The sequence below is a fragment of the Rhinoderma darwinii genome, chromosome 3 (genome assembly GCF_050947455.1).
Source record: "Rhinoderma darwinii isolate aRhiDar2 chromosome 3, aRhiDar2.hap1, whole genome shotgun sequence".
Classification (NCBI taxonomy): domain Eukaryota; kingdom Metazoa; phylum Chordata; class Amphibia; order Anura; family Rhinodermatidae; genus Rhinoderma; species Rhinoderma darwinii.
The window spans coordinates 57,474,286-57,500,138 of NC_134689.1; the positions used below are offsets into that span (position 1 = coordinate 57,474,286).

Genomic DNA, 25,853 nt, shown 5'->3' on the forward strand with positions numbered 1-25,853 from the left:
GCGACTATGTTATATACCTATTACAATGCACATGTGACCGTCAATACGTGGGTCGTACCACCCAAACCCTTAGAAATAGGATCAATAAGCATAGATTTAATGTCAGGACTGGTTTCGTTAAACATAGTGTATCTCGCCATTGTGCCACTGTACATAACTGTAACTTTGGCGCTATTACTGTAACTCCTATAGAGAGAATACCTATCAATATACCCGATAGATTTACCAGATTAAAGCAAAGGGAAAATTTCTGGATATATAAATTGGGAACGTTATACCCCAATGGTGTTAACGATATTACAGAGTCCGCATTGGATTAATGATCTTATGTTTATATAACTGTTGACCTTGCTTTTTAACCATACTCCCGTATTGGATTAACCCCTTCCCTCTTTGGCAACTTTTGACCTTCCTGACAGAGCCTCATTTTTCAAATCTGACATGTTTCACTTTATGTGGTAATAACTCCGTAATGCTTTTACCTATCCAAGTGATTCTGAGATTGTTTTCTCGTGACACATTGGACTTTATGTTACTGGCAAAATTTGCCCGATACATTCAGTATTTAATTGTGAAAAACACCAAAATTTAGCGAAAAATTGCAAAAATTTGCATTTTTCTCAATTTAAATGTATCTGCTTGTAAGACAGGCAGTTATACCACACAAAAATGTTTCTAACTAACATCCCCCATATGTCTACTTTAGATTGGCATCGTTTTTTGAACATCATTTTATTTTTCTAGGACGCTACAAGGCTTAGAACTTTAGCAGCAATTTCTCACATTTTCAAGAAAATTTCAAAATGCTATTTTTATAGGGGCCAGTTCAGTTGTGAAGTGGGTTTGAGGTCCTTAGATATTAGAAACCCCCAATAAGTCACCCCATTTTAAAAAATGCACCCCTCAAAGTATTCAAAACAGCATTTAGAAAGTTTCTTAACCCTTTAGACATTGCGCAGGAATTAAGGCAAAGTAGAGGTGAAATTTACAAAGTTCATTATTTTTTTCCAGAAATTCATTTTGAATCCATTTTTTTTGTACCACAGAATGTTTTACCCAAGAAATGCAACTCAATATTTATTGCCCAGGTTCTGCAGTTTTAGGAAATATCCCACATGTGGCTGTAGCGCGCTACTGGACTGAAGCACCGGCCTCAGAAGCAAAGGAGCACCTAGTGGATTTTGGGTCTCCTTTTTATTAGAATATATTTTAGGCACCATGTCAGCTTTGAACAGGTCTTGTGGAACTAAAACAGTGGAAACCCCCCAAAAGTGACCCCATTTGGGAAACTACACCCCTCGAGGAATTTATATAGTGGTGTAGCAAGCATTTTGACCGGCCAGTTTTTTTGCAAAAATGTTTGGAACTAGGCCATGAAAATGAAAATCTAAATTTTTTCAAATAAAATGTAGGTTTAGCAAATTTTTTTTCATTTCCAAAAGAACTAAAGTAGAAAAAGCACCACAACATTTGTAGAGCAATTTCTCCCGAGTAAAACAATACCCCACATGTCGTAATAAACGGTTATTTGGACACACAGCAGGGCTTAGAAGGGAAAGAGCGCCATTTGGCTCTTGGAGCTCAAATTTAGCAGGAATGGTTTGCGGAGGCCATGTCGCATTTGCAAAGCCCCCTAGGGGACAAAACAGTGGAAACCCCCAACAAGTGACCCCATTTTGGAAACTATACCCCTCGAGGAATTTATCTAGGGGTGTAGCAAGCATTTTGACCGGCTAGTTTTTTTGCAAAAATTTTTGGAACTAGGCCATGAAAATGAAAATCTACATTTTTTCAAATAAAATGTAGGTTTAGCTAATTTTTTTTCATTTCCACAAGGACTAAAGGAGAAAAAGCACCATAAAATTTGTAAAGAAATTTCTCCTAAGTAAAAAAATACCCCACATGTAGTAATAAAAGGCTGTTTGGACACACGGCGAGGCTGAGAAGGGAAAGAGCGCCATTTGGCTTTTGGAACTCAAATTTAGCAGGAATGGTTTGCGGAGGCCATGTCACATTTACAAAGCCCCTGAGGGGACAAAACAGTGCAAACCCCCAACAAGTGACCCCATTTTGGAAACTACACCCCATGAGGAAATTATCTAGGAGTACAGTGAGCAGTTTGACCCCACAGGTGTTTTACAGAACTTATTGGAAGTAGGCCGTAAAAATGAAAATCTACATTTTTTGAAATAAAATGTAGGTTTAGGTTTTTTTTTTCATTTCCACAAGGACTGAAGGAGAAAAAGCACCATAAAATTAGTAAAGCAACTTCTCCCGAGTAAAACAATACCCCACATGTGGTCATAAACGGCTGTTTGGACACACGGTAGGGCTCAGAATGGAACTAGCACCATTTGGATTTTGGAATGGTTTCTGGGCGCCATGTCACATTTGCTGAGCCCCTGTAGTACTAGTACAGTGGAAACACCCCAAAATTGACTCAATTTGGGAAACTGCACCCCTGAGGAATCATCTAGGGGTATAGTGAAAATTTTGATCCCAAATGTTTTTTGCTGAATTAATTAGAATTAAGCCATGAAAATGAAAAATAATTTTTTTTCCCAACAAGATGTCGTTTTAGATCAACATTTTTCATTTTTACAAGGAATAGAGAAGAAAAAGCACCCCAACATTTGTAAAGTAATTTCTCCCGAGTACGGTAACACCCCATATGTGGTTATAATCAGCTGTTTACGTATATGGGAGCATTCAGAAGAAAAGGAGCGGTATTTATCTTTTGGAGCGTAGATTTTGCTGGAATGGTTTGCGGACGCCATGTTGCATTTGCAAAACCCCTGATGTACCAAACAAAAGTGACCCCGTTTTAGAAACGACACCCCTAAAGGCATTTATCAAGGGATGTAGTGAGAATTTAGACTCCACAGGTGTTTTTCAGAAATGAATACGCAGTGGATGGTGCAAAGTGAAAATTGCAATTTTTCCACTGATCTGCCCATTCACCACACAAGATGTTGTGCCCCTGGAGAATGTTACCCCATAAATTGTTAAGCGGGTTCTCCCGGGTATGGTAATGCCTTACTTGTGGCCATAAATTGCTGTTTGGGCACACTGTAGGGCTAAGAAGGGAAAGACCGCCATTTTGAGCATGGATTTTGCTTGGTAGTTTTGTTTGAGTTTTGCTGGTATTCAGTTTATAATGTGGTGGCATATGTAATCTGTGCGGAGAACATCAGGGTATATGTAATCTGGGCGGAGTACATCAGGGTATATGTAATCTGTGAGGAGTACATCAGGGTATATGTAATCTGTGAGGAGTACATCAGGGTATATGTAATATGTGAGGAGTACATCAGGATATATGTAATATGTGAGGAGTACATCAGGATATATGTAATATGTGAGGAGTACATCAGGGTATATGTAAGCTGTGCGGAGTACATCGGGGTATATGTAAGCTGAGCGGAGTACATCAGGGTATATGTAAGCTGTGCGGAGAACATCAGGGTATATGTAATCTGGGCGGAGTACATCAGGGTATATGTAATCTGTGAGGAGTACATCAGGGTATATGTAATCTGTGAGGAGTACATCAGGGTATATGTAATATGTGAGGAGTACATCAGGATATATGTAATATGTGAGGAGTACATCAGGATATATGTAATATGTGAGGAGTACATCAGGGTATATGTAAGCTGTGCGGAGTACATCAGGGTATATGTAAGCTGAGTGGAGTACATCAGGGTATATGTAATATGTGAGGAGTACATCAGGGTATATGTAATCTGTGCGGAGTACATCAGGGTATATGTAAGCTGTGCGGAGTACATCAGGGTATATGTAATCTGTACAGAGTACATCAGGGTATATGTAATCTGTGCGGAGAACATCAGGGCATAATAAGAGGGTATAATAATGGGGCAAATAATACAATTATCCATAGATGTGTGTTACGCTGTGAAGCGATCCGTTATGCGCAGGCCGGTGTCACACTGATAAACGGTTTTCTTTCTTATCCCTCTTCTGTAACGCTCTGCACCTTTTGGGGACTTCTTCTCCTTCGTAGTTTGGGAAATATTACTGGGAAAGTTTTGCACTGGTATAATACGGGCGCCCTCGCTTCCAGCGGATGTGCTATGTCCCTTGCCTAGTTCCTAAATACTAGGGCCCTGAAACTGAAGGAATGTTCCCCTCCGGCCTGCGCATTGAGATGTTTCTTCATCACCGCATTACTAGTGCCGTAACTTTTTTGTTTTTCAGTTGATTGGGCGGTGTGCGGGCTTGTTTTTTGCGAGACAGGCTGTAGATTTTATTGGTATCATTTTAGAACATATAAGACTTTTTGATCACTTTTTATTTCATTTTTTGGTAAAGGAAATTACCAAAAACAAGCAATTCTGGAATAGTTTTTTATTGTTTTTTTTATCGGCATCCACAGTGCGCCCTAAATTACATGTTAGCTTTATTCTGCGGGTCGATACGATTACGGCGATACCAAATTTATATAGTTTTTTTTATGTATTGCGGCTTTTGCACAACAAAATCACTTTTTTTATAAAATCATTTGTTTTCTGTCTCGCCATATTCTAAGACACATAACGTTATTATTTTTGCGTGCACAAAGCGGTGTCAGGGATTATTTTTTGCGGGACGGATTGTCGTTTTTTATTAGTACTATTTTGGAGTAAATGTGACTTTTTGATCACTTTTTATACCATTTTTTGGAAGGAGATGTGACCTAAAAACAAAGATTCTGGCGTTCTTTTTCATGTTTTTTTTTTACGGCGTTTACCGTGCGGGATAAATTACATAATAGTTTTGTAGTTTGGGTCGTTACGGACGCGGCGATACCAATTATGTATAGTTTTTTTTTAATTTTTACGGTTTTTCCCATAATAAAAGACTTACTATGGGAAAAAAGTCAGTTTAGCTTTATTTTTATTTGAAATGTGTGTGTTTTTATTGTTTTACCACATTTTTATTAACTTTTTTTTACTTTTCGAACTTGTCCCACTAGGGGACATGAGGGCCTGATGCCCCGATCGCTACTCTAATACACTGCACTACATACGTAGTGCAGTGTATTAGCGCTGTCAGTTATTCACTGACAGCAAGCCTATGAGGACACGCCGCAGGCGGGTCCTCATCGGCTCCCGTACAAGGCAGACTCGGACGCCATTTTCTGGCGTCCGATTGCCACAGCAACCCAGCGATTGCATCTGTATCTGGTATTGTCGTCTTAATTGTCTATATGTCCCCGGGTTAGGTCCTTTATTATGTCCTTCTAAATCTTCTATTGTAATTCATTACTGTATTAATCAGGTAAATCCTGTTTTTATAATCCCAGCATATCGCCCGTATCTGCGGTCCATTATGCGTATCACTGTGCTTCACTTCCGGGATTTTTGTTGTCAGTGGTTTCCCTGACAACGTTCCACCATGCGTTCCATTGAGACCACTTTACCTCTTCCGGATTGTATTGTGTATGTGTTTCCTGGCAACATACAACGGCCGCTGCCCTTTTCTTAAACTACCATCACGTATGTACTTCAGCAATGTTTGTTATTATAATTATATATATTTTTTATTTCTGTTATCGTAAACTAGCTGGTAGTTCACTCTGATTTGTGATCCATGTCTTTTATCTAATCATCCTAGTCATATATTGTTATTTCCTTGTTATATGTTTGCATATTGCATTTCCCTTTTTTTTTTTCTTTTTTTTTCTTTCTCTCTTTATTTGTATCAACTTCTGAACTTTGACCTGCTGTTTTTTTTTTTGTTTTTTTTTCCTCTCTTTATTTGTATCAACTTCTGAACTTTGACTTTTTTTATTTTTTTCTCTTTATTTGTATCAACTTCTGAACTTTGACCTGCTGTTTTTGGCGGTTTTTGGCCAGGAGGCTGGTCTGAACTGGTCCAATCAGTTTGTAATTTACCCTATGGTATTTGGTATATATACATGTGGTTTTTAACCCTGCGACATGCCTGATGAAGACGCCGGTCCGGCGCCGAAACGCGTAGCATCCTTCTAATAAACCGTACCTTTACAAGCAGCGCCGTTTATCCCGTTTTTTCTCTTACTTCAATATTACTTTGGCATCTCCACGGGGATTGCGTCCGGGATTGGCAGCAACTATTGATACAAATTACATGCCGGTAATTTGCCACTGAACAGGTGAGCATTTATGTACCGTTTTTTTGCTCCTTATACTATTGATCACGCCACTTGCCGCCGTGTCTCCCTTTTTGCTTTTTTTTCAAGTAGATGTCTGGAAGAGCAATACCGGCCATCTCTTTTGGGCGTTGCAATTTTTGTAAGGCCAGTTTGGATCTAGAGCGCCCCCATATAAAGGATATGATTATTGAGTCCAATTGTTTGAAAAAGGACTTTGGGATGGGAATGCAGACATGTTGTAGAACATACAGACTCTTCGGTAGTACCACCATTTTTATCAAATTAATTCGGCCCATGACTGATAAGGGAAGGGCTGCCCACACCTTGAATTTTTCTCTAAAGATGGCCAGAAGCGGGTGAACATTGAGTGGAAGTGAGAGTGTCGCTTTCCCAGCAATATGCAGTCGTAAATATTTGAAGTGTTCAACCACTGCAAGACCCTCCATCGTGGAACCCACCGGCTGAGACTCTACCGGATGAAGAAACATTACTGCCGACTTAGTCCAGTTGATACGAAGTCCGGAGTAGTCTCAAAATGTATTAATGAGGCTCATTGCCCTAGGAAGGGAAGACTGCACCCTTGAGATGAAAAGCATGATGTCGTCAGCGTATAAAGCAATACGATCCTCACTTGCTGCATGTGGGATACCCTGCAACTCTGTGTCTGATCTGATGATTACCGCCAGAGGCTCCATTGCCATAGCAAATAGTAAGGGCGACAGGGGGCATCCCTGTCTCGTTTCCCGGCCAAGCTCAAATGAAGTAGATGTTAATCCATTCAACGCCACATTAGCCTTCGGGTGTTTATATAGGAGCTGTATCCAGGATACAAAGGCCGGTCCAAAGCCAAAGCAGATAAGGACGCCAGAGAGATAAGGCCATTCCATGGAATCGAAGGCCTTAGCTGCATCCAAGGAGGCCAATGCCCAACCATTATTGGTCCATTCACCTATTTGTGCCACTGCATGGACTCTCCGCAGGTTATCAGATGTGCTTCTCCCCGGTATGAATCCCAACTGATCAGGATGGATGAGCTCAGTGATGACCGAGTTCAGCCGGTTCGCGAACACCTTCATCAGTAATTTATAATCGGTATTGAGCAGGGAGATAGGTCTGTACGACCCGCAGTCCAGTGGTGACTTATCCGGCTTCAGAAGTACAATTATGGTAGCATCATAGAATCAATCGGGCAGCATCCCTCTTTCAAAAGAAGTATTCAGAACAGCAAGTAACTGAGGCAAAAGATGTTCTTGGTATTTGACGTACACTTCAAGCGGTATGCCATCAGGGCCAGATGACTTGCACTTCGCCATTGAGGACAATGCTTTCATCAATTCCGGTAGAGTTATAGGAACATCCATAAATTCCCTTTGTGGGTCAGACAATTTGGGGATATTTATTTCCGATAAATAATCCCTGAGGTTTTGAGGGGAGACCTGCAATGTCAAGCTATATAGGTCATTGTAGAAGTCCGAAAAGCAACTGAGAATTTGCTCATTATCATGTAGCGTAGTACCACCGGTTGTATTGATACGTAGTATGGCAGGAGAAGCAGAGTTGCTATGGTTTAGATGCGCCAATAGACTACTGGAGTGATTGCCATGTTCAAAGTATCTCTGCTTAGAGAAAAAGATGCGGCATTTAGTCTTTTCGTGAAGAAGATGTACGTATTCTCTGCCCTTCTGTAACCATTGTTGGTGTTTGGGTGGGGAGGGATCCGCGATGAATGTGGCCTCCAGTTTAGTGCATTCACTCTCTAGTAGCTGTTCCATCTTAGAAGACTGCAGTCCTCGATTTCCTATTATAAGAGACAAACATCCACGTAAGTATGCCTTCAGGGCGTCCCATAGAGCCGAGTGGTTATTGAAGGGAAGGTTATCCGCAAAGAACATTTCCAGTTGATCAGGTATGCGATCTTGTTCGCCGAACACTGTGAGCCAGAATGGGTTTATCTTCCAAGGCCCCCTGTTTACTTGAGGGCGGAGGGTAAGCTTAACCTGCATAGGTGAGTGATCAGACATTGCACGGGGTAAGTGTGAAATACTTTCCATCATACTATACACTTTGGAGTTACCGCACATATAATCAATCCGAGACAACGTGTTTCTCCCAGGTGTGAAGCAGGTAAACTCTCGTTTATCAGGATATCGCTGTCTCCACATATCCAGCCAGCCCATCTCTCTCAAGAACCCATCCAAGGGAGTGGTTGCAGGTAGATGTCTAGGTATCGTACCAGGGTAAAACTTGTCAATAGAAGGATACAGTAAAAGGTTGAAATCACCCATGCACAACACTCCGGCCATGGGAAACTGTGAAGCAAACTTCGCCGCTTCATAAAGTACCGACATGGAAGCCGGTGGTGGGAGATAAAGTCCAATCAGCACAAAAGGATGACCCTCAATCCAAGCATGTGTGAATAGCCACCTGCCCTCTCAATCTTTCAGTACCACATCCAGTTCCCATCTAAGCGATTTGTGGACTAAAATGGAAACCCCCTGGAATAGGAACTGTGAGTGGAATGGGCCAACCACTGGATCCACGATCGATTCAGACAATGAACAGTTGAGGGGGTGAGGTGTGTCTCCTGAAGACAGATTAGCTGTGGTCCTTGATTGCAAATAAAGGAAAACGTTACATTTATTTCATGGGAGTCTCCCAGGCCTCTCACATTTACAGATAAAACAGTCAGAGTCATGTCGCTTATTACATCATATAACAGTGCAGAGAAATTGTCTAATGAACAGCTAGTGCAAAGAACAATACACCAGTACTAACAGTATGTAACCGAAGCTTTCAGGGCTTTGAAGTTACATTATATCACAGGTGTGATATTGTGGGCAAACGGGGGATCACCTATCTAACTTATAGCTGATATAGGTGAGCAAATTAGAAAATTAAGAGAAGAAAAACCAGCATTATGTTTCCTTAAGTTTGAATTATTTGGACTGCTAAAACAAATATCACTTTATGACATTATCTATACGAAGCAGCTCAATACCTATCCCTACAGGGGTCTTCAACAGTTCTGATGAATACACAAATACGTCCGGCACGATCACCGGCAACACCCAGCTATACCCCATCATAGTATATAACTGGGATAATTGTGCGATATGGGATGCAAGAAAAAGGAGAAATAAAACATTAATAATACCAACGGATCACGCAAACAGTCGATCTGCGCCAGGAGGAATCTGCGTCAACCGGATATTCGAGGCATGTAGTAAGGCCACTTGCGGCAAGGCAGACAGCATGGGCAAAATCACAGTATCCGCAAAGTTATATACTCATCTGAAAGTCCCAAACAATATCCAGGGCAGATAGTGTTGATATGGCGAACACAGAGAACAGTCCACCCACCTTAGATCAGATGATGCAAACGTTAGCGGCGGGGAGAGCAACCTACTGAACTCAGCCACTCATCCGCCTCAGCTGGATCGGTGAAAAAGATAGTCTTTTCCTGATGTACAACCCTCAATCTTGCCGGGAACGCCATCGAGTATGAAATTTGTAAGTCCCGAAGTCGCCTCTTGACTTGTACGATAGAAGCCCTTGTTTTTTGCAAGGCAGCGGAATAGTCCGGGAAGAGCAGTATAGTGGCATTCTGAAAGCGAATCTCTCCATGTTTACGTGCAGCTTGCAAAATGGCATCTCGATCTTTGCTGCTGAGGAGGCGGGCTAGCATGGGCCTCGGAGGAGCTACAGGTGGTGGGGGCCTACCTGGCACGCTGTGCGCTCTTTCCATAGTATAGGATAAGGACAGTATGGCTTCCGCTAGAATCTCTCTAATCCAGGCCTCCAGCTTCTGTGTCGACGCCCGTGGTTAGTCAGTCTACACCTGCTCCTAAGTCTGATCGAGTGACCCCTCCTTTTACCAATCAGGCTGGGAGGCTGAGGAGTGGGAGAGCCTATCACAACCTGGCCAGACGGAGCTAGCTCCCGCCCTCTGTCTATTTATACCCTCACTACCTGCTCCTTCTTTGCCTGTGATTCTGTTTGTTTCCTGGCTCTGCTGCTGCTGCTTGTACTTTTGTCCTCTGCTCCATATAGACCCTGGCTTACAGACTGCTCTCCTGCTCTGCGTTTGGTACCTCGTACACTCCTGGTTTGACTCGGCTCGTTCACTACTCTCCTGTTCTGGGTTTGGTACCTCGTACACTCCTGGTTTGACTCGGCTCGTTCACTACTCTTGTTGCTCACGGTGTTGCCGTGGGCACTGCCCCGTTCCCCTAGCTTCTGTGTACCCTTGTCAGTTTGTCTGTTGTGTACATAGTGAGTATAGGGACCGTCGCACAGTTGTACGCCGTCGCCTAGGACGGGCCGTTGCAAGTAGGCAGGGTCTGAGTGGCGGGTAGATTAGGGCTCACCTGTCTGTCTCCCTACCCCGGCATTACATATTCACGGGAAATACCTGTGCGCCCAAGTGACCTCCCCGATGGCAACTTAGTCCAGCAATACTGCTTGCCCTCATGAGTGAATGCAAACAGCATTTGTCTGTCCTTGTGTATTGGCACCGAAAATAATGCATTAGCCAAGTCAATCACTGTAAAACATGTGGCATTCTGAGGTATCTGGTTAAGTAATGTGTGTGGATTTGGAACTATTGGTGTGTCAATCACTATCTGTTTGTTTACTTCTCGGGGATCATTCACCATTTGATAAGCGGATGGGGCTCTGGGTGGGGTCTTTTTCTTTACTGGGAACAGTGGTGTATTGTAAGGGGAATTGCATGCCCTAATAACCCCTGCAGGTGTATACTCCCATAATTGGGCTGTAATTGCCACACCTTTGCACTTACTTAAAGGATATTGTTTGATTGTAACTGGGACAACTCCTGGTTTTAAAGTCACTTTTACTGGGGTAACATTTAAATTTCCCACATCAGTTTTACTTCTAACCCATAGAGAAGATGGTATTTCAGTCAATAATTTAAAGTTCATTCTGGTCATACAAACGGTCGTCTACTGCTTTATGTCCAATTAAAACAGTCAGAATGTCTTCTGTAAGGGGACCTACAACTGTCATCTCTTTGGATCCATAGCGGATGACCGCTTGGACTGCTAACAATATGTGTGATCCCAGTAGGTTTACTGGGCATGTGTCTGAGACAAAAAGTTGTGCACAGAGGTCTATACTGTCCTCTAGTCGAATCTTAAGTGGTTTAGTCTGTCTTAACGGACATGTTTCCCCTCCAAGTCCAGTCCCTGGTATTGTTACAGAAGTAAATAATTTGGGTGGCATGTCACGTTTTCTGAATATTGTCCGGCTCGCCCCTGTGTCTACTATACATTTAATGTCAGCCCCTGTTAGTAATATCAGTTTCACTGCTTCTTGTGGACCTGGTATTGGGGAGACCATTATCACAGGGGACGACTGGGGCCTGCCAATTACCTAGTCTAAATTATTCCCTGCAACCTCAACTGCCTGGGCTTGTATTTGAGCTTCTGGTCTGGTCGTCCGTCCCTTGGAGGGACAGCCTCTGTTCATATGTCCATGTCCCCCACATCCAAATCAAAGTCCTTTCTTTCTTTCTATACCATTCCACATTTATCCTTGGTCTTCGCCTAAATCCTGTCTTGGGCCCCATGCACACGACTGCATTTTAATCCATACCAAAATACTCTCAGTAAATACGGATCCGTAGGCATCCGTATGTCATCCGTATAGATGGATCTGTAAAAAAAGAGGGAGGATGCACATGATGTCATCGGCATGTCGCATAACAACGCTTCCATAAATACAGACGGTATACGGATGCACATCTGTGTACCGCCCGTATTTGCGGAAGCTCCCATAGTCTACTCTTAGTTCCACCCACATCAGCTGATGCTGTCATTCCTGGAGCTGTATTTACTGTCACCATTACATGGATAGCTGATGGTCTGGCTTTGCTCTGCTTTTTCTTTAGAGCCTGTTCTTCTATTCCCCGTACTACTGCCAGAGTCTGTTCTATTGGGGTGTACATACATTCCGGTCTGTCTTCTAGTAATTTTTGTCTAATCTCTGTCTGGATTCTGTTAATAAAAAACGTTTTCACGATTCTAGCGTCCCGTCCTCTAGTCATGTCAAAGTCCTGGTCAGTAAATATGCCTGTACATCTAGCATGGTATTTATGTACTGTTTCATCTGGACCTTGGAACGCTTCAGACTATCCAAGTGACATATCATCACTCATCTGTCTGGCTAGGGTTTGCAGCCTTTCTATAAAGTTCTGACCTGGTTTTCTAGTCTTTTGGTCCCCTGGAGGGGGCTGATTTGCTTTGTGATTATATAACACATTCTGCAACCTGTTGGTAAAGGGTGCTCCTGCAGCTATATTGCAAAGACTTGCCAAAGCACTCCAACTGGAATCAAAATTTTGTTGGATCCTGTGTAGCGGTCTACAAAATCCTGTAGGATTTTTATAAGGGTCAGGTAGTTTATCTGCCATCGCAAGCTGCTCACTCTGACTCCAAGCCTTATACCAAGTAGTGGTTTCTATCCTGTCTTCTGCATCACCAGGCTGTGGCACAATAGTGGTCTGGGTTATTACTGGATATGCTGGGGCAGTGGGGACTGATGCTTGTGGGTTGTACATTAACGACTCCTCATAAGGAGATAATTCCCCAAAATCCCCAACCATATGGATCTGTGTATACATGGGGGTTTTTAGCATGACAATATTTACGGAATTTAGGACCATCAGCCTTCCAGTCCCTGGAGCATTTGCACACCCAGGTATTAGATCTTAATGGTCTAGGCTTAGCTGGACTAATATTTTGTAGCGCCTTCATTAGGGTGTCTGTTAGTCTGGTAGTCAGCGCTTTCTGTGGGGGTTTATAATCTCTTTCCTGTTTTTCCTTTCTGCAAGGTACAATCTGATTCTCCCCTAACTTTCAAATCCTGACATTTTGCACATACACTTGCATCCTGGTGGTTACAATGTCCACACACTCAACACTCCCATCCACTACACACTCCCACTCCAGGCACTATCCACACTCCACACTCTCCCTGTCTCTTTTGCTCAGGGGTTCTTTGTAAACAAGGTTACAGAGTAGGTATGGGACTAGTTACTTCTCCTGTTAGGAACGTGTTGTTAACAGGTTTAGGGGAGTTCACCGGCTGTGGAGAAGTAGCAGGAGGTTGACCTTTTGCTGCTGCAACCACTGGGGCCGGCATTGTGGCAGCCATTGGTGTCACTGTTCTCCCTCTCCTCCGTTATTCCGCCTCTAAATCTACATGTTCCCTCTGTTGTTTCTCAGAAGTCTTAATCCATTCTCCTACTTAGTCTCCTAATTTTTGCTTATCTATCCACCCTTCATTTTGGCGTCTAAAGTTGCGCCAGCTTTCTGCATCTAGGCATCGCTTACAGGGCACTCCTGCTTTCTTCAGTATTATATCAGTATCTTAAACTGCCCATTTTCCATGTTCTTCCCTAACCATGTCTCTGGCTGACATCTTGGGTAATGAACCCTCAGTCTGCTCTAATTCTCACTTGGTAGCCAAGTTTCCCATAGCGATCAAATACTAGGGGTAGCGATCCCTGTTCTTGATCAATCTGCTATGTAAAATCTGTCAGTTCTGATCAATTACCAGAACCTATTCCTGGGCTATAAGACACTGCACTGCTTTATGTTCCTGCCTAGCTTTCTCATATATATTGTTACAAAGATAGGTGAATACAATCAAAAGTAAAAGGATCCCTATTGCTATCGCAATGTATTCTTCATGCATTAGTGATCTCGGGCTAATTTGACATACTATTCAGGTGTGTGCGCTGGCCCTTTAAGGCCGGGCACGAACGTGTGCGCTGGCCCTTTAAGGCCAGGCACGAGTGTGCGCGTGCATTTTACGGGACACAGCAGAGTGAAGCGGAAGTGAGCGCTGGCGTCTCCTGAGGAGGAGATGCGGGCCAGTGCTCACTGATCCATGGCTGCGGCCGTTGGGTGTGAGTAATCCCGACGGTCCGCGGCCATGGGTGTCACACGTGCATTCTGTTCTGCGTGGTCTTCTGCGTGGTGACTAGAATTCTTGTCCTGTTTCACACAGCTTATTTCAAAACTGCTTATGAGACAATTTTAGGCAATGAATATTCTTTAATTGATTCAATAATTTTGATAATTAAAGGTAAAAGCTATAATCTTAATAAACCTTAACCCCTTCCTGCTCCTGGACATACTATTAGGTCATGGTAGCTGTGTCGTTCGCGCTCCATGACCTAATAGTACGTCTCGGCAGTAACGGCCGTTTCGGCCGTCCTCCCGACACATACAGGAGCTGTGACAGCTGCTGCCTCGTACAGCAGCTGTCACAGCTCCTACAGCGGGGACCGATCGCTGTGTCCCCGCTGATTAACCCCTTAAAAGGCGCGTTCAATAGAGATCGCGGCTTTTTAGGGGTTAAGCTGCCATCGCCGGCCTGCTACACGATAGCGGCCGGCGATGGTGACTATGGCAACCGGACACCAAACAATGGCGTCCGGCTATGCCATCGACGGAAGCCTAGTGGGTCCTGACAACGTCAGGACTCACTATGCTTGCTGTCAGTGAGTAGCTGACAGTTCTAATACACTGCACTACGCATGTAGTGCAGTGTATTAGGATAGCGATCAGGGCCTCCTGCCCTCAAGTCCCCTAGTGGGACAAAGTAATAAAGTTAAAAAAAAGTAAAAAAAAGATGTGTAAAAATAAAAGTTTTAAAAATATAAAAAGTTAAAATCCCCCTTTTTACCTTATCAGTCCTTTATTATTAATAAAAATATATAAACAAACAAATAAACTATACATAATTGGTATCGCCGTGTCCGTAATGGCCTGAACTACAAAATTATTTCGTTATTTATCCCGCGCGGTGAACGCCGTAAAAGAAAATAATAATAAACCGTATCACAATCACAATTGTTTGGTCACTTCACCTCCCAAAAAAAGGAATAAAAGGAGATCAAAAAGTCGCATGTACCTAAAAATGGTACTGATCGAAACTACAGTTCGTTACGCAAAAAATAATTCCTCGCACGGCTTTATTGATGGAAAAATAAAAAAGTTCTGGCTCTTAGAATAAGGTAACACAAAAAGTGAATGATTTTTTACAAAACTTATTTTATTGTGCAAACGCCATAAAACATAAAAAAACTATAAACATCTGGTATCACCGTAATCGTATCGCCCCGCAGAATAAAGTGAATGTGTCATTTATAGCGCACGGTGAACGCTGCAAAAAAAAATAGAATAAAAAAACAATAGTAGAATTGCTGTTTTTTAGTCACCACGCCACCTAAAAATGGACTAAAAACTGATCAAAAAGCTGTATGCACCCGAAGAAAACTACAATGAATTCCTCAAGGGGTCTAGTTTCCAAAATGGGGTAACTTTTGGGGGGTTTCCACTGTTTTGGCACCACAAGACCTCTTCAAACTGGACATGGTGCCTAATAAAAAGGAGGCCTCAAAATCCACTAGGTGCTCCTTTGCTTCTGAGGCCGGTGCTTCAGTCCATTACCGCACTAGGGCCACATGTGGGATATTTCTCAAAACTGCAGAATATGGGTAATAAGAGTTGCGTTTCTCTGATAAAACCTTTTGTGTTATAAAAAAAATGGTATAAAGAGGATTTTCTGACAAAAAAAAAAATGTAAATTTCACCTCTACTTTGCTCTAAATTTCTGTGAAACACCTAAAGGGTTCATAAACTTTCTAAATGCTGTTGTGAATACCTTGAGGGGTCTAGTTTCTAAAATGGGGTGTTTGATAGGGGTGTCTAATATATGGGCCCCTCAAAGCAACTTCAGAACTGAACTGGAACCTAAAAAAATAAATAAATGAGGCAATACTTCACTTCTTACATTATACTGATAATGAGCCGTGCCCACCCCGAGATGACCCCAGTTTTGACCATTTGTATAAACGGAGACCCCTATTAGACCGTTTCAGTGCTCGGTTTTCCCAAGCATACACCCCCGAGAAGTGTATTTCTATTGATGAGTCCTTGGTACATTTTAAAGGGAGGGTTCAATTCCGCAAGTACCTGCCGGGTAAGAGGGGAAGGTATGGCGTGAAGATGTATAAGCTACATGAGAGTGCATCAGGGTATACCTACAGATTTAGGATATATGAAGGGAAGGACAGCAGTATTCAGCCCCCAGAATGCCCCCCCCCCCCTTAATGGAAGTTAATGCTAAATTTGTGTGGGATTTGGTGCACCCACTGCCGGACCAGGATCACCACCTCTACCTGGATAATTTTTATACCAGCGTCCCACTCTTCAACTGCCTCGCTTCCAGTCCTGTGGCATGCGGCACTGTTAGAAGAAATCTGAGAGGCCTCCCTAAGATTTAGAAGGGGTGAGAACAGGGCATATTCTAGCAATTTTAATTCCCAGCCCAATTCAAATAAGTTCTGTGAAGAAACTCAAGGGGTCTAAATGGTCACATTACCCATAAATGAATTCCTTGAGGGGTGTAGTTTCCAAAATGGGGTCACTTCTGGTGGGTTTCCATTGCTTTGATACATCTGGGGCTCTGCAAATGCGACATGGCACCCGAAAACCAATCCAGCAAAATCTGGACTCCAACAAACACACAGCGCTCCTTCCCTTCTGAGCCCTCCCATGGGCCCAAACGGCAGTTTATCACCACAAATGGGGTATTGTCGCACTAAGGACAAATTGGGCAACAAAATGGGGTATTTTGTTCCCTGTGAAAATTAGAAATTTTTATCACAAATGACATTTTATTGGAAAAAATTACATTTTTTTAATTTCACAGCCCAATTCAAATAGGTGCTGTGAAAAAACTGTGCGGTCAAAATTGTAACAACAACAAATATAAATGAATTCCTTGAGGGTGTAGTTTCCAAAATGGGGTCACTATTGGGGGATTCCTAGTGTTTTGACACCTCAACAGCTTTTCAAACCTGGCATGCTGCCTAAAATATATTCTAATAAAAAAGAGGCCTCAAAATGCACTAGGTGCTTCTTTGCTTCTGGGGCTTGTGTTTTAGTCCACGAGCGCAGTAGAGCCACATGTGGGACATTTCTAAAAACTGCAGAATCTGGACAATACATATTTAGTAGTGTTTCTCTGGTAAAACCTTCTGTGTTACAGAAAAAAAATTGAATAATATTGAAATTCAGCAAAAAAAATGAAATTTGCAAATTTCACCTCCACTATGCGTTAATTCCTGTGAAATGCCTGAAGGGTTAAAAAACTTTCTAAATGCTGTTTTGAATACTTTGAGGGGTCTAGTTTTTAAAATGGGCTGTTTTATGGGAGTTTCTAATACATAGGCCCCTCAAAGCCACTTCAGAACTGAAGAGGTACCTTAAAAAAAAGGCTTTTGAAATTTTCTTAAAAATATGAGAAATTGCTGTTTATGTTCTAAGCCTTGTAACGTCCAAGAAAAATTAAAGAATGTTCAAAAAACTATGCAAATCTAAAGTAGACATTTGGGAAATGTGAACTAGTAACTATTTTGGGTAGTATAAACGTCTGTTTTACAAGCAGATGCATTTAAATTCGGAAAAATGCTATTTTTTCAAAATTTTCTCTAAATGTTGCAATTTTTCACTAATAAACACTGAATATATCGACCAAATTTTACCACGAACATGAAGCCCAATGTGTCACGAGAAAACATTCTCAGAATCGCTTGGATAGGTTTAAGCATTCCGACGTTATGACCACATAAAGTGAAATATGTCAGATTTGAAAAATGGTGCTCTGAGCCTTAAGGCCAAAGCAATTAGCCTGCGTCCTTAAGGGGTTAATCTCAATTACTCTTACATTTATAATTCAATTTTTTTGTCACATACTCATGTATATAATACCTCAATAGCCCCTCAAACATTTTCCCCACGATGGCTGTTAAGCTTACTGGTCTATAATTACCCGGGGAAGACATAGAGCCCTTTTTGAAAATAGGCACCACATTTGCCCTGCGCCAGTCCCTTAGCACTATACCATTCACTAGAAAATATCTGAATATTATGAAGAGGGGGACAGAAATAACAGAACTTTCTTTAAGGCCAGGTTCTCACGTAGCGTAAACGCTGGAGAATTTTTGCAACGGAATTGTGTGCGGAAATTCAGCAGCATTTACAGTAGCAGCAAAGTGGATGAGATTTAGAAAATCTCATGCCTACGCTGCAGAAAAAAAAACTGCGTAAATGTTAATAAATTGACCTGTGGTGCGGAATTTAATTCTGCTGCATGTCAATTTATGCTGCGTTTTTGTTGATTTTCTGTTGCAGGTTTTCCCCTTTGAATTCAATGCCACTATTTAGGGGTTCCTACATGTTCAGACCTTGGCTTTTTTGCATTTATATACTTGAAGATTTTTTTGGGATATGTTTTGCTATCCTTGGCCACCTGCATTTGATTTAGTATTTTTGCTGATTTTATTACTTTTTTACAGATTTTATTAAGCTCTTTGTAATTTACAAAGGCTACAGCTGTACCCTCAGATTTGTGTTTTTCAAATGCCCTTTTTTTGTCATATATGCACTTTTTACAGAAGGTGGGGTTTAATTTTAGTCGTTTATACTGGTTTCCTATAGGAATAGATTTTGCACTATGATTATACAAAGTTGATTTTAAGATCTCCCATTTATCATTTGTACCATTATTTAACATTAGTTCTTCCCGGTCTATATCTTGAATTGCAGCCCTCATCCTGGGGAAATTGGCCTTCTTAAAATTCAGTGCTTTTCCCTCCCAGCATGTGTTTGTTTATTTACAGTATAAGTAAAATGCAACTATATTGTGGTCACCGTTAGGCTATGTTCACACGGAGTATTTTGACGAGTTTTTTGACGCGGAAACCGCGTCGCAAAACTCGGCAAAAATGGCCCGAAAATGCCTCCCATTGATTTCAATGGGAGGCGTCGGCGTCTTTTTCCCGCGAGCAGTAAAACTGCCTCGCGGGAAAAAGAAGCGACATGCCCTATCTTCGGGCGTTTCCGCCTCTGACCTCCCATTGACTTCAATGGGAGGCACAGAAAGCGTATTTCGCGGTGTTTTATGCCCGCGGCGCTCAATTGTTGCGGGCGGAAAACTCCGCTAAAATCGGCGTGCAGGGAGAGGAAAATCTGCCTCAAACTTCCAAACGGAATTTTGAGGCAGATATTCCTCCTGCAAAATACTCTGTGTGAACATAGCCTTACCGAGGTTTTCACGAACAGTAACATTGGCAACAAGCTCTGCATTATTATAAATGACCAGATCCAACAGAGTGTCACCTCTATTTGGATCTTCCACACACTGGGCCATAAAATTTTCCTGTAACACTTCGAGGAAATATTTCCTCTTCGCAGTTGAAGCCGCACCATGACACCAATTAATATCTGGGTAATTAAAATCTCCCATTATTACTACAGTACCAGCCTGTGCAGCCCGCTCCATCTGTTTATATAGCTGACCTTCCATCCTCTCAGTTATATTGGGGGTCTATAGATTACACAAAAAAATTTTTTGCCGGTGTTTACCTCCCTTTGTAATTCCACCCACAAGGTTTTAACCTCTTCAGAATCTTTACCCACTATTGTCTCTTTCACACTCACCTTCATATCACTTCTCCCATACAGACATATTCCACCGCCTTTCCTATTTGTCCGGTCTTTTCGAAACAGTGTAAAACCCTGTAGATTTACAGCCCAATCTTGTGACGAGTCTAGCCATGTTTCAGCAACACCTACTATCTCGATATGTTCCTCCAGTACCAAGGCGTCAAGCTCCCCCAGTGGTCAGCAAATTGTTTGCACCTTGCAATTCTTCCATGGATGTCATTTTTGCCCAGTGTCTTTCTTAGTGTGCAATCAGATACCTTGAACTTAACTGAGGCAAATGAGGTCTTCAGTTCCTTAGATGTTTGTCTGGGTTCTTTTGTGACCTCCTGGATGATTCATTGATGTGGTCTTGGTGAAGTTTTGGTAGGCCGGCCACTCCTGGCAAGGATCACCACTGTTCCAAGTTTTCTCCATTTGTGGATAATGACTCTCACTGTGGTTTACTGGAGTCCCAGAGCCTTTGCAATGGCTTTGTAGCCCTTTCCAGAATGGTAAATTTTAATTACTTTGGCATTTTATGTGAATCTCTTTAGAACATGGCATTTTCTTCTGCTTTTTGAGACCTTCTAGCCTGCTTCATATTGCCAGACAGCTTCTATTTAAGTGATGTTTAGATTCAACATGTCTGGCATAAATATTCATGCCATGGTATGGCTATTGAAATGACACATTTGTCAATTGAATTTGGTTAACTGGTTGATTTAGTAGCTAGGGGGCAATTACTTTTTCACATAGGATCAGGTACTTAGGTCTGAACTGCGTTTTTCCTTCAATAAATGAAATCATTTATTAAAAATAGCATTTTGTGTTTACTTGAGTTATTCATAAATCACTAATCAGACCGCACATAGAATATTGTAGACGGTTTTGGACACCAGTGTACAATAAAGACATTTATTAAACTAAAAATAATACCAAAAATATATATAAGGTCTGACAATTATACCATAATAACTGCACATGGGAACCCACACTAGATATATAAACCACAAAAAACTTCCCTCAAGGCTATAATAAAGAACATCCATCCATTATAGCAAAAAATATAAAATTCTTTTTTGAGACACAAAAAGTTGTACATACCATTTAAAAGCACCCATAAAAACACAATATACATAAAATAGTACAGGAAAAGGACATTGTATAATCATAAGCCAGGACATACAGTACATTAAGGTGACATAGGTTAAGATTATTCAATATCATACCATACCCTGCCTGTATATGTCCACGTTATGCACATACATTTTTCTAGGTAGAGCCAAGGTAACACCTAATCAATGTCTAGACTCAGCTCATGCATGAAAAGAAACTTCACCCACCATAAGCTATCATAACTGCCCATACACTGTCCAACACCCCAATGAGTGTTTCGCACCTGGCTTCGACGAATATATCAAAGGTCAGTACAGAGATCTATATAATGATATATTTATACCCAGGACTGTAACTATCAAGGGGGCATCCACTACATCTAGAAGAAAGAAGGATTCTACACCAATATAGAAGGGAATTATTTACTGTAAGAGCAGTTTAACTATGGTACTCTCAGCTAGAGAAAGTTTTTATGGTGAATTTTAGCTGAAATTTTTTAAAAGGGGCATGGATGCCTTTATTGAAAGTAAGGCCGGATTTACCCGGCCGTGTTTGGTCCGTGATATGCAGGCCACTTGTCGGCCAGATTTTCTGGACCGACCACAGTTCAGGGAGCTGGTCTCCAATCATTATAGTTTTTTATGATGCTAGGATTCCCTGCCTCACCACGGAAATACTGTCTCGTACTGTATTTATGTTTTCAGTATGGGACAATATTCATGCGGGGAGGCAAGGACTCCTAGCATCATAGATAAATATAATGCTAGGAGACCGGCTCCCTGAACTGTGGTTGGTCCAGGAAATACATATGGTCTGTATATTACGGACCGAACACAGCTGTGTGAATTCGACCTTATATGCACTAGATTACTGGAGATTTTGTTTTGTCCTCTTCTGGATCCACATTGCATTAGAATAGGTTGAAGTAGATGGACTTTTGTTTTTCAACCTTACTATGTATGCTATTTCTTGTCTACGTGTACCACTTATGTAAGCTATGCAGTATACTACCTGCTTTCTCCTTTGTAATGCTGCAGTTAAACAAGTGCATACTTAAACATCTGCTTTTAATGGCAATTATGAGTTTTTATTGAAAGAAATATTCTATCTTTAAGCGTGTCATTAAAGTTTTTAGAGTGCCTGTTAACTTTTTGTTTTTATTCTTAATATTCACTTTCATCTTTTTCTTATTTTTTTTAACCTATCATAAATATGCAATGGGTACTGTCATTTAAATATATAAATGTTAAACATTTTCTGAGGAAGCATTTTCAGTACAGTCAAGGAAATAGCATTGGTAAAGTCTCATTTTAAATCCTTGTAAGAATGTTTAAAGTTTATTCAGATGAGCGTTGTTCGAACTCGTCAGTTAATTCAGTAAAAAAATTAAGATTTTGCATCAGTTTTATGCAATTGGCTTCAGTTTGTTAGTTTTTTACATTCGAATGGCATCAGTGTGACAACCATTTTACACTTTTGTAAAAAAAACAAACTGAAGAATGTCCTCAGTTGTCCCAACCCACTGAAAACACCCCCAGATTGGTCACATGATGACAGAAACACAATTTTCTATTGCTTATAGCATAGAGAGCATTGTGAGATATTTCTCATGCATATTCTTTATTTATGAACATGTCTTCTATTCAGGTCCACACTGCTCTGGCTCTACTTTCTGGTTTAACTTCTCGTGTCTCCAGGCAACCATCCATGAAAAACGGAATGGATTATTAGATTTTTTTTTAATCACAGATGGATTGTTAATGAAAAAAAACTGACGTCTGAATTGGCCTAATAAGGCTATGTTCACATCTGCATTGGAGGCTCCATTAGGGGCTTCCGGTACAGATCCGGCTCAAAACTCCGGAAAAAATAGTGCTATTTTTCTGGTGAAACGAAGAACACGTTGACGCAAAAGCCTGCCAAAACCGAATGAGTCAATGGGTTCCATCAGGGTGTCGTTGGTTTTCGTCATGCAACGGATCCGTCACTGTGGTTATTTTTGTTGTTCTGCTCCGGATCAGACCTATTGAAATAGCAACGCAGATGTGAAAAGAGCCTAACTATAATGTGTCAGTGTTCAGTCCGGGGACAATCCGTTCTACCTTTGGGCAGCACCTGGACATGAAAGTCGTTCGTCTTAATGAGCCATAGGGAGATGAAAAGGGATGCCAACCCTCTTGTCCACTCTAATATGTAAAAAAAAAAAAAAAAAAATGGTTTATTATTGGTGTTTTTTTTCAGTGCTGTAAATTGCATACTTATTTCTTAAAAAAAAGAACTAGAGGGTGCCAGGAGCTCTTTAAATTTTCAGCTAAGGTTAAATCAAATAAATATAATGCAGAGGGTTTAATCAATCACCTCTCATGAGCTCACAGCAAAATAACATTAACATTATATCTATTGAAGTTTTCTTTGCTTTACATGCAAATTTATCCTCTTTTTATTTCAGGTAATTCCTCATGGAAGTGGTAAAATTTCATTGTCTTATAAGTACATGATACATGAAGATTCCTTAAATGTAGGTAACAACTATGTTCTCGAAGAGGATGTGGTTGAGTATGAGTGGGCTTTGAAGAAATGGTCCCATTGTTCCAAACCGTGTGGAGGAGGTAATCAATCTGTATGTCTGTTTTTTAGAACTGCCAACTGCCCAATTTATACATTTATGGCATATCCACAGGATATTTCTGATAGATGCAACTATATCAAGAATGGGGGTCACACAACCCCTGTTTCACCTGGTGCGGTGGCCACAAGTTGCTTCATACTGGTGGGGACTAGTACATGCTTACTCTAAACTTCACAGACATATACAGCATTTTATATACGGTACCTTTTCACTCATTTGTCTGCATAACCGACTATAAAATATCCAAAGTTTCCCTCTGCCTGCCAAAGAATATGTAATCAGGGGTGTAACTAGGAAAGACTGGGCCCCATAGCAAACTTTTGACTGGACCCCCCTCCCCTGGGGGCCATACACAGCCCCCTCCTGTAGATAGCTCCATACAGCCCTCCTCCTTTAGATAGCACCATACAGCTCCCCCTCCTGTAGATAGCGCCTTACAGCCCCCCTGTAGATAGCGCAATACAGCCCCAACCCCGACAAAAAAAATGGCCTGTAGCCTAGTTAAAGGGGTTGTCCCACAAAACACATGTATCCCCTATCCACAGGATAGGAGATACATGTGTGATCACTGGATGTCCGACCGCTGGGCCCCTCAGAGATAAGGAGAGCGGTGGACTGAATGTCCCCCGAAGTACTACATGAGAAGCATGGGACTTCCAGGGTCTGTGTCCGGCTTGTGTGCCAGGAAGCTCCATAGACATGAATGGAGCGCCGGTCACGCATGTGCATAAGCGTGACTGGCGCTCAATTGATTTCTAGGGAGCTGCCGGACACACAAGCCGGACACAGACCCTGGAAGTCCCATGCTTCTCATGGAGCACTTTGGGGGTCCCAGCGATACCACATGTATCCCCTATCCTGTGGATAGGGGGATACGTGTGTTTTGTAGGATAACCCCTTTAATGGCAGAGCGGGGAGATACATCCCTGCTCTGCCATAGTATTCAATAGTATCTGTGTCCTAAGGATAGCACCCTGACACATTAATTTTTATGGGGCCATGCACACTTCCGTTGTTTTGATGGAACAGTCTCGGCCTTTTCATTGATTTGGTCCGTGAAACAACGAACTGCACACGGAAGCCATCCGTGTGCGGTCCGTGTTTCACAGATCCGTCATTAGCGGTCGTCATTATTGGACTCGTGGGGGTCCGACTGTCGGCACGCCTGATGATCAGCTGTTTGAAGGGGCCGCTTGTAGTCATTTAATAGGAACCGTCATTAATGACTAGCAGAAAAATGTAAATCTGTCCTAGTCATGTGATGGACAAACAGCTACTCGGCTTGTAAGGCTGGGTTCACACTACCTATTTTGAGACGTAAACGAGGCGTATTATGCCTCGTTTTACGCCTGAAAATAGGGCTACAATACGTCGGCAAACATCTGCCCATTCATTTGAATGGGTTTGCCGACGTACTGTGCAGACGACCTGTCATTTACGCGTCGTCGTTTGACAGCTGTCAAACGATGATGCGTAAAATTACTGCCTCGGCAAAGAAGTGCAGGGCACTTCTTTGCAACGTAATTTGAGCCGTTCTTCATTGAAGTGAATGAAGAGCAGCTCAAGATTTACGAGCGTCAAAGACGCCTCGCATAATGCGAGGAGGAGCTTTTACGTCTGAAATGAGGCAGCTGTTTTCTCCTGAAAACAGTCTGTCTTTTCAGACGTAAAAGCCACTTCTCGTGTGCACATACCCTTACAAGACAGAGCTCTTATAACTGTACTCTAACTGTAGCAAAGAATACACAAGTGTGTTCATTACATTACCACAGACAGATTTTTATTCCCTGAAAATAAGCAATGAAGGTTCGTTTTGAATAACAGCAACCAGAGATCTTGCAAGCAAAACCATAAGGAATTAATATAGAAAGTATATTGGAAAATGGTATACCTTTTGATCAGACAATTAATATGATCTATTTGAAGAAACCTTAATAGCCTTTTTGCTATCAGTCTAACAGTGGTCTATTGTTAGCTATGGAATACAGCTTTTAATAGTTTGGAGTGTTGTCTTTCCATCCAGATTTTTTTTTTTTCTACCCACTGGAGTTTTTCATTGTAACTTTCCTCATAAATATTCTCTTGTAGGTTACATTTTAGACTATATTTTACATAGCCAAACCTCACCATCATTTATTATTCTATAACTCTGTAAATCTCTTGTCATGCCATAATGGCCTTTTATATTACTTTACTCCCTTCTGCAATACGACACAAGCAGCAGCCAGTCGCCTAATTGAGACATATATGTACATTCAGTTCCTGAAATCATCTATTCTCTGTTGTTTAATCCTTTTTTAAATTATCAATAATACAAAACTGAATAAATTGTTTGCTTAAAGTGGATGGGTAAGACATTTACGCTTCCCTGTCTGAGGGCAGCATAAAAAAGTGACAGACATGCTGATTTTGAGCAGTGTGTCACTTAATAGTTAATGTGCCGTAGTTT

General features: G+C 41.6%; 1 protein-coding gene across 1 annotated transcript in view; it reads left to right on the forward strand.

The window, feature by feature from the left end:
• LOC142748945 (A disintegrin and metalloproteinase with thrombospondin motifs 2-like) overlaps nucleotides 1-25,853 on the forward strand; it is a 911,491-nt gene that overhangs the window by 770,477 nt on the left and 115,161 nt on the right. Inside the window, exon 17 of the mRNA XM_075856370.1 lies at nucleotides 23,225-23,384. Coding sequence (XP_075712485.1) covers nucleotides 23,225-23,384 — 160 coding nt within the window. The remainder of the gene's footprint in view (nucleotides 1-23,224; nucleotides 23,385-25,853) is intronic.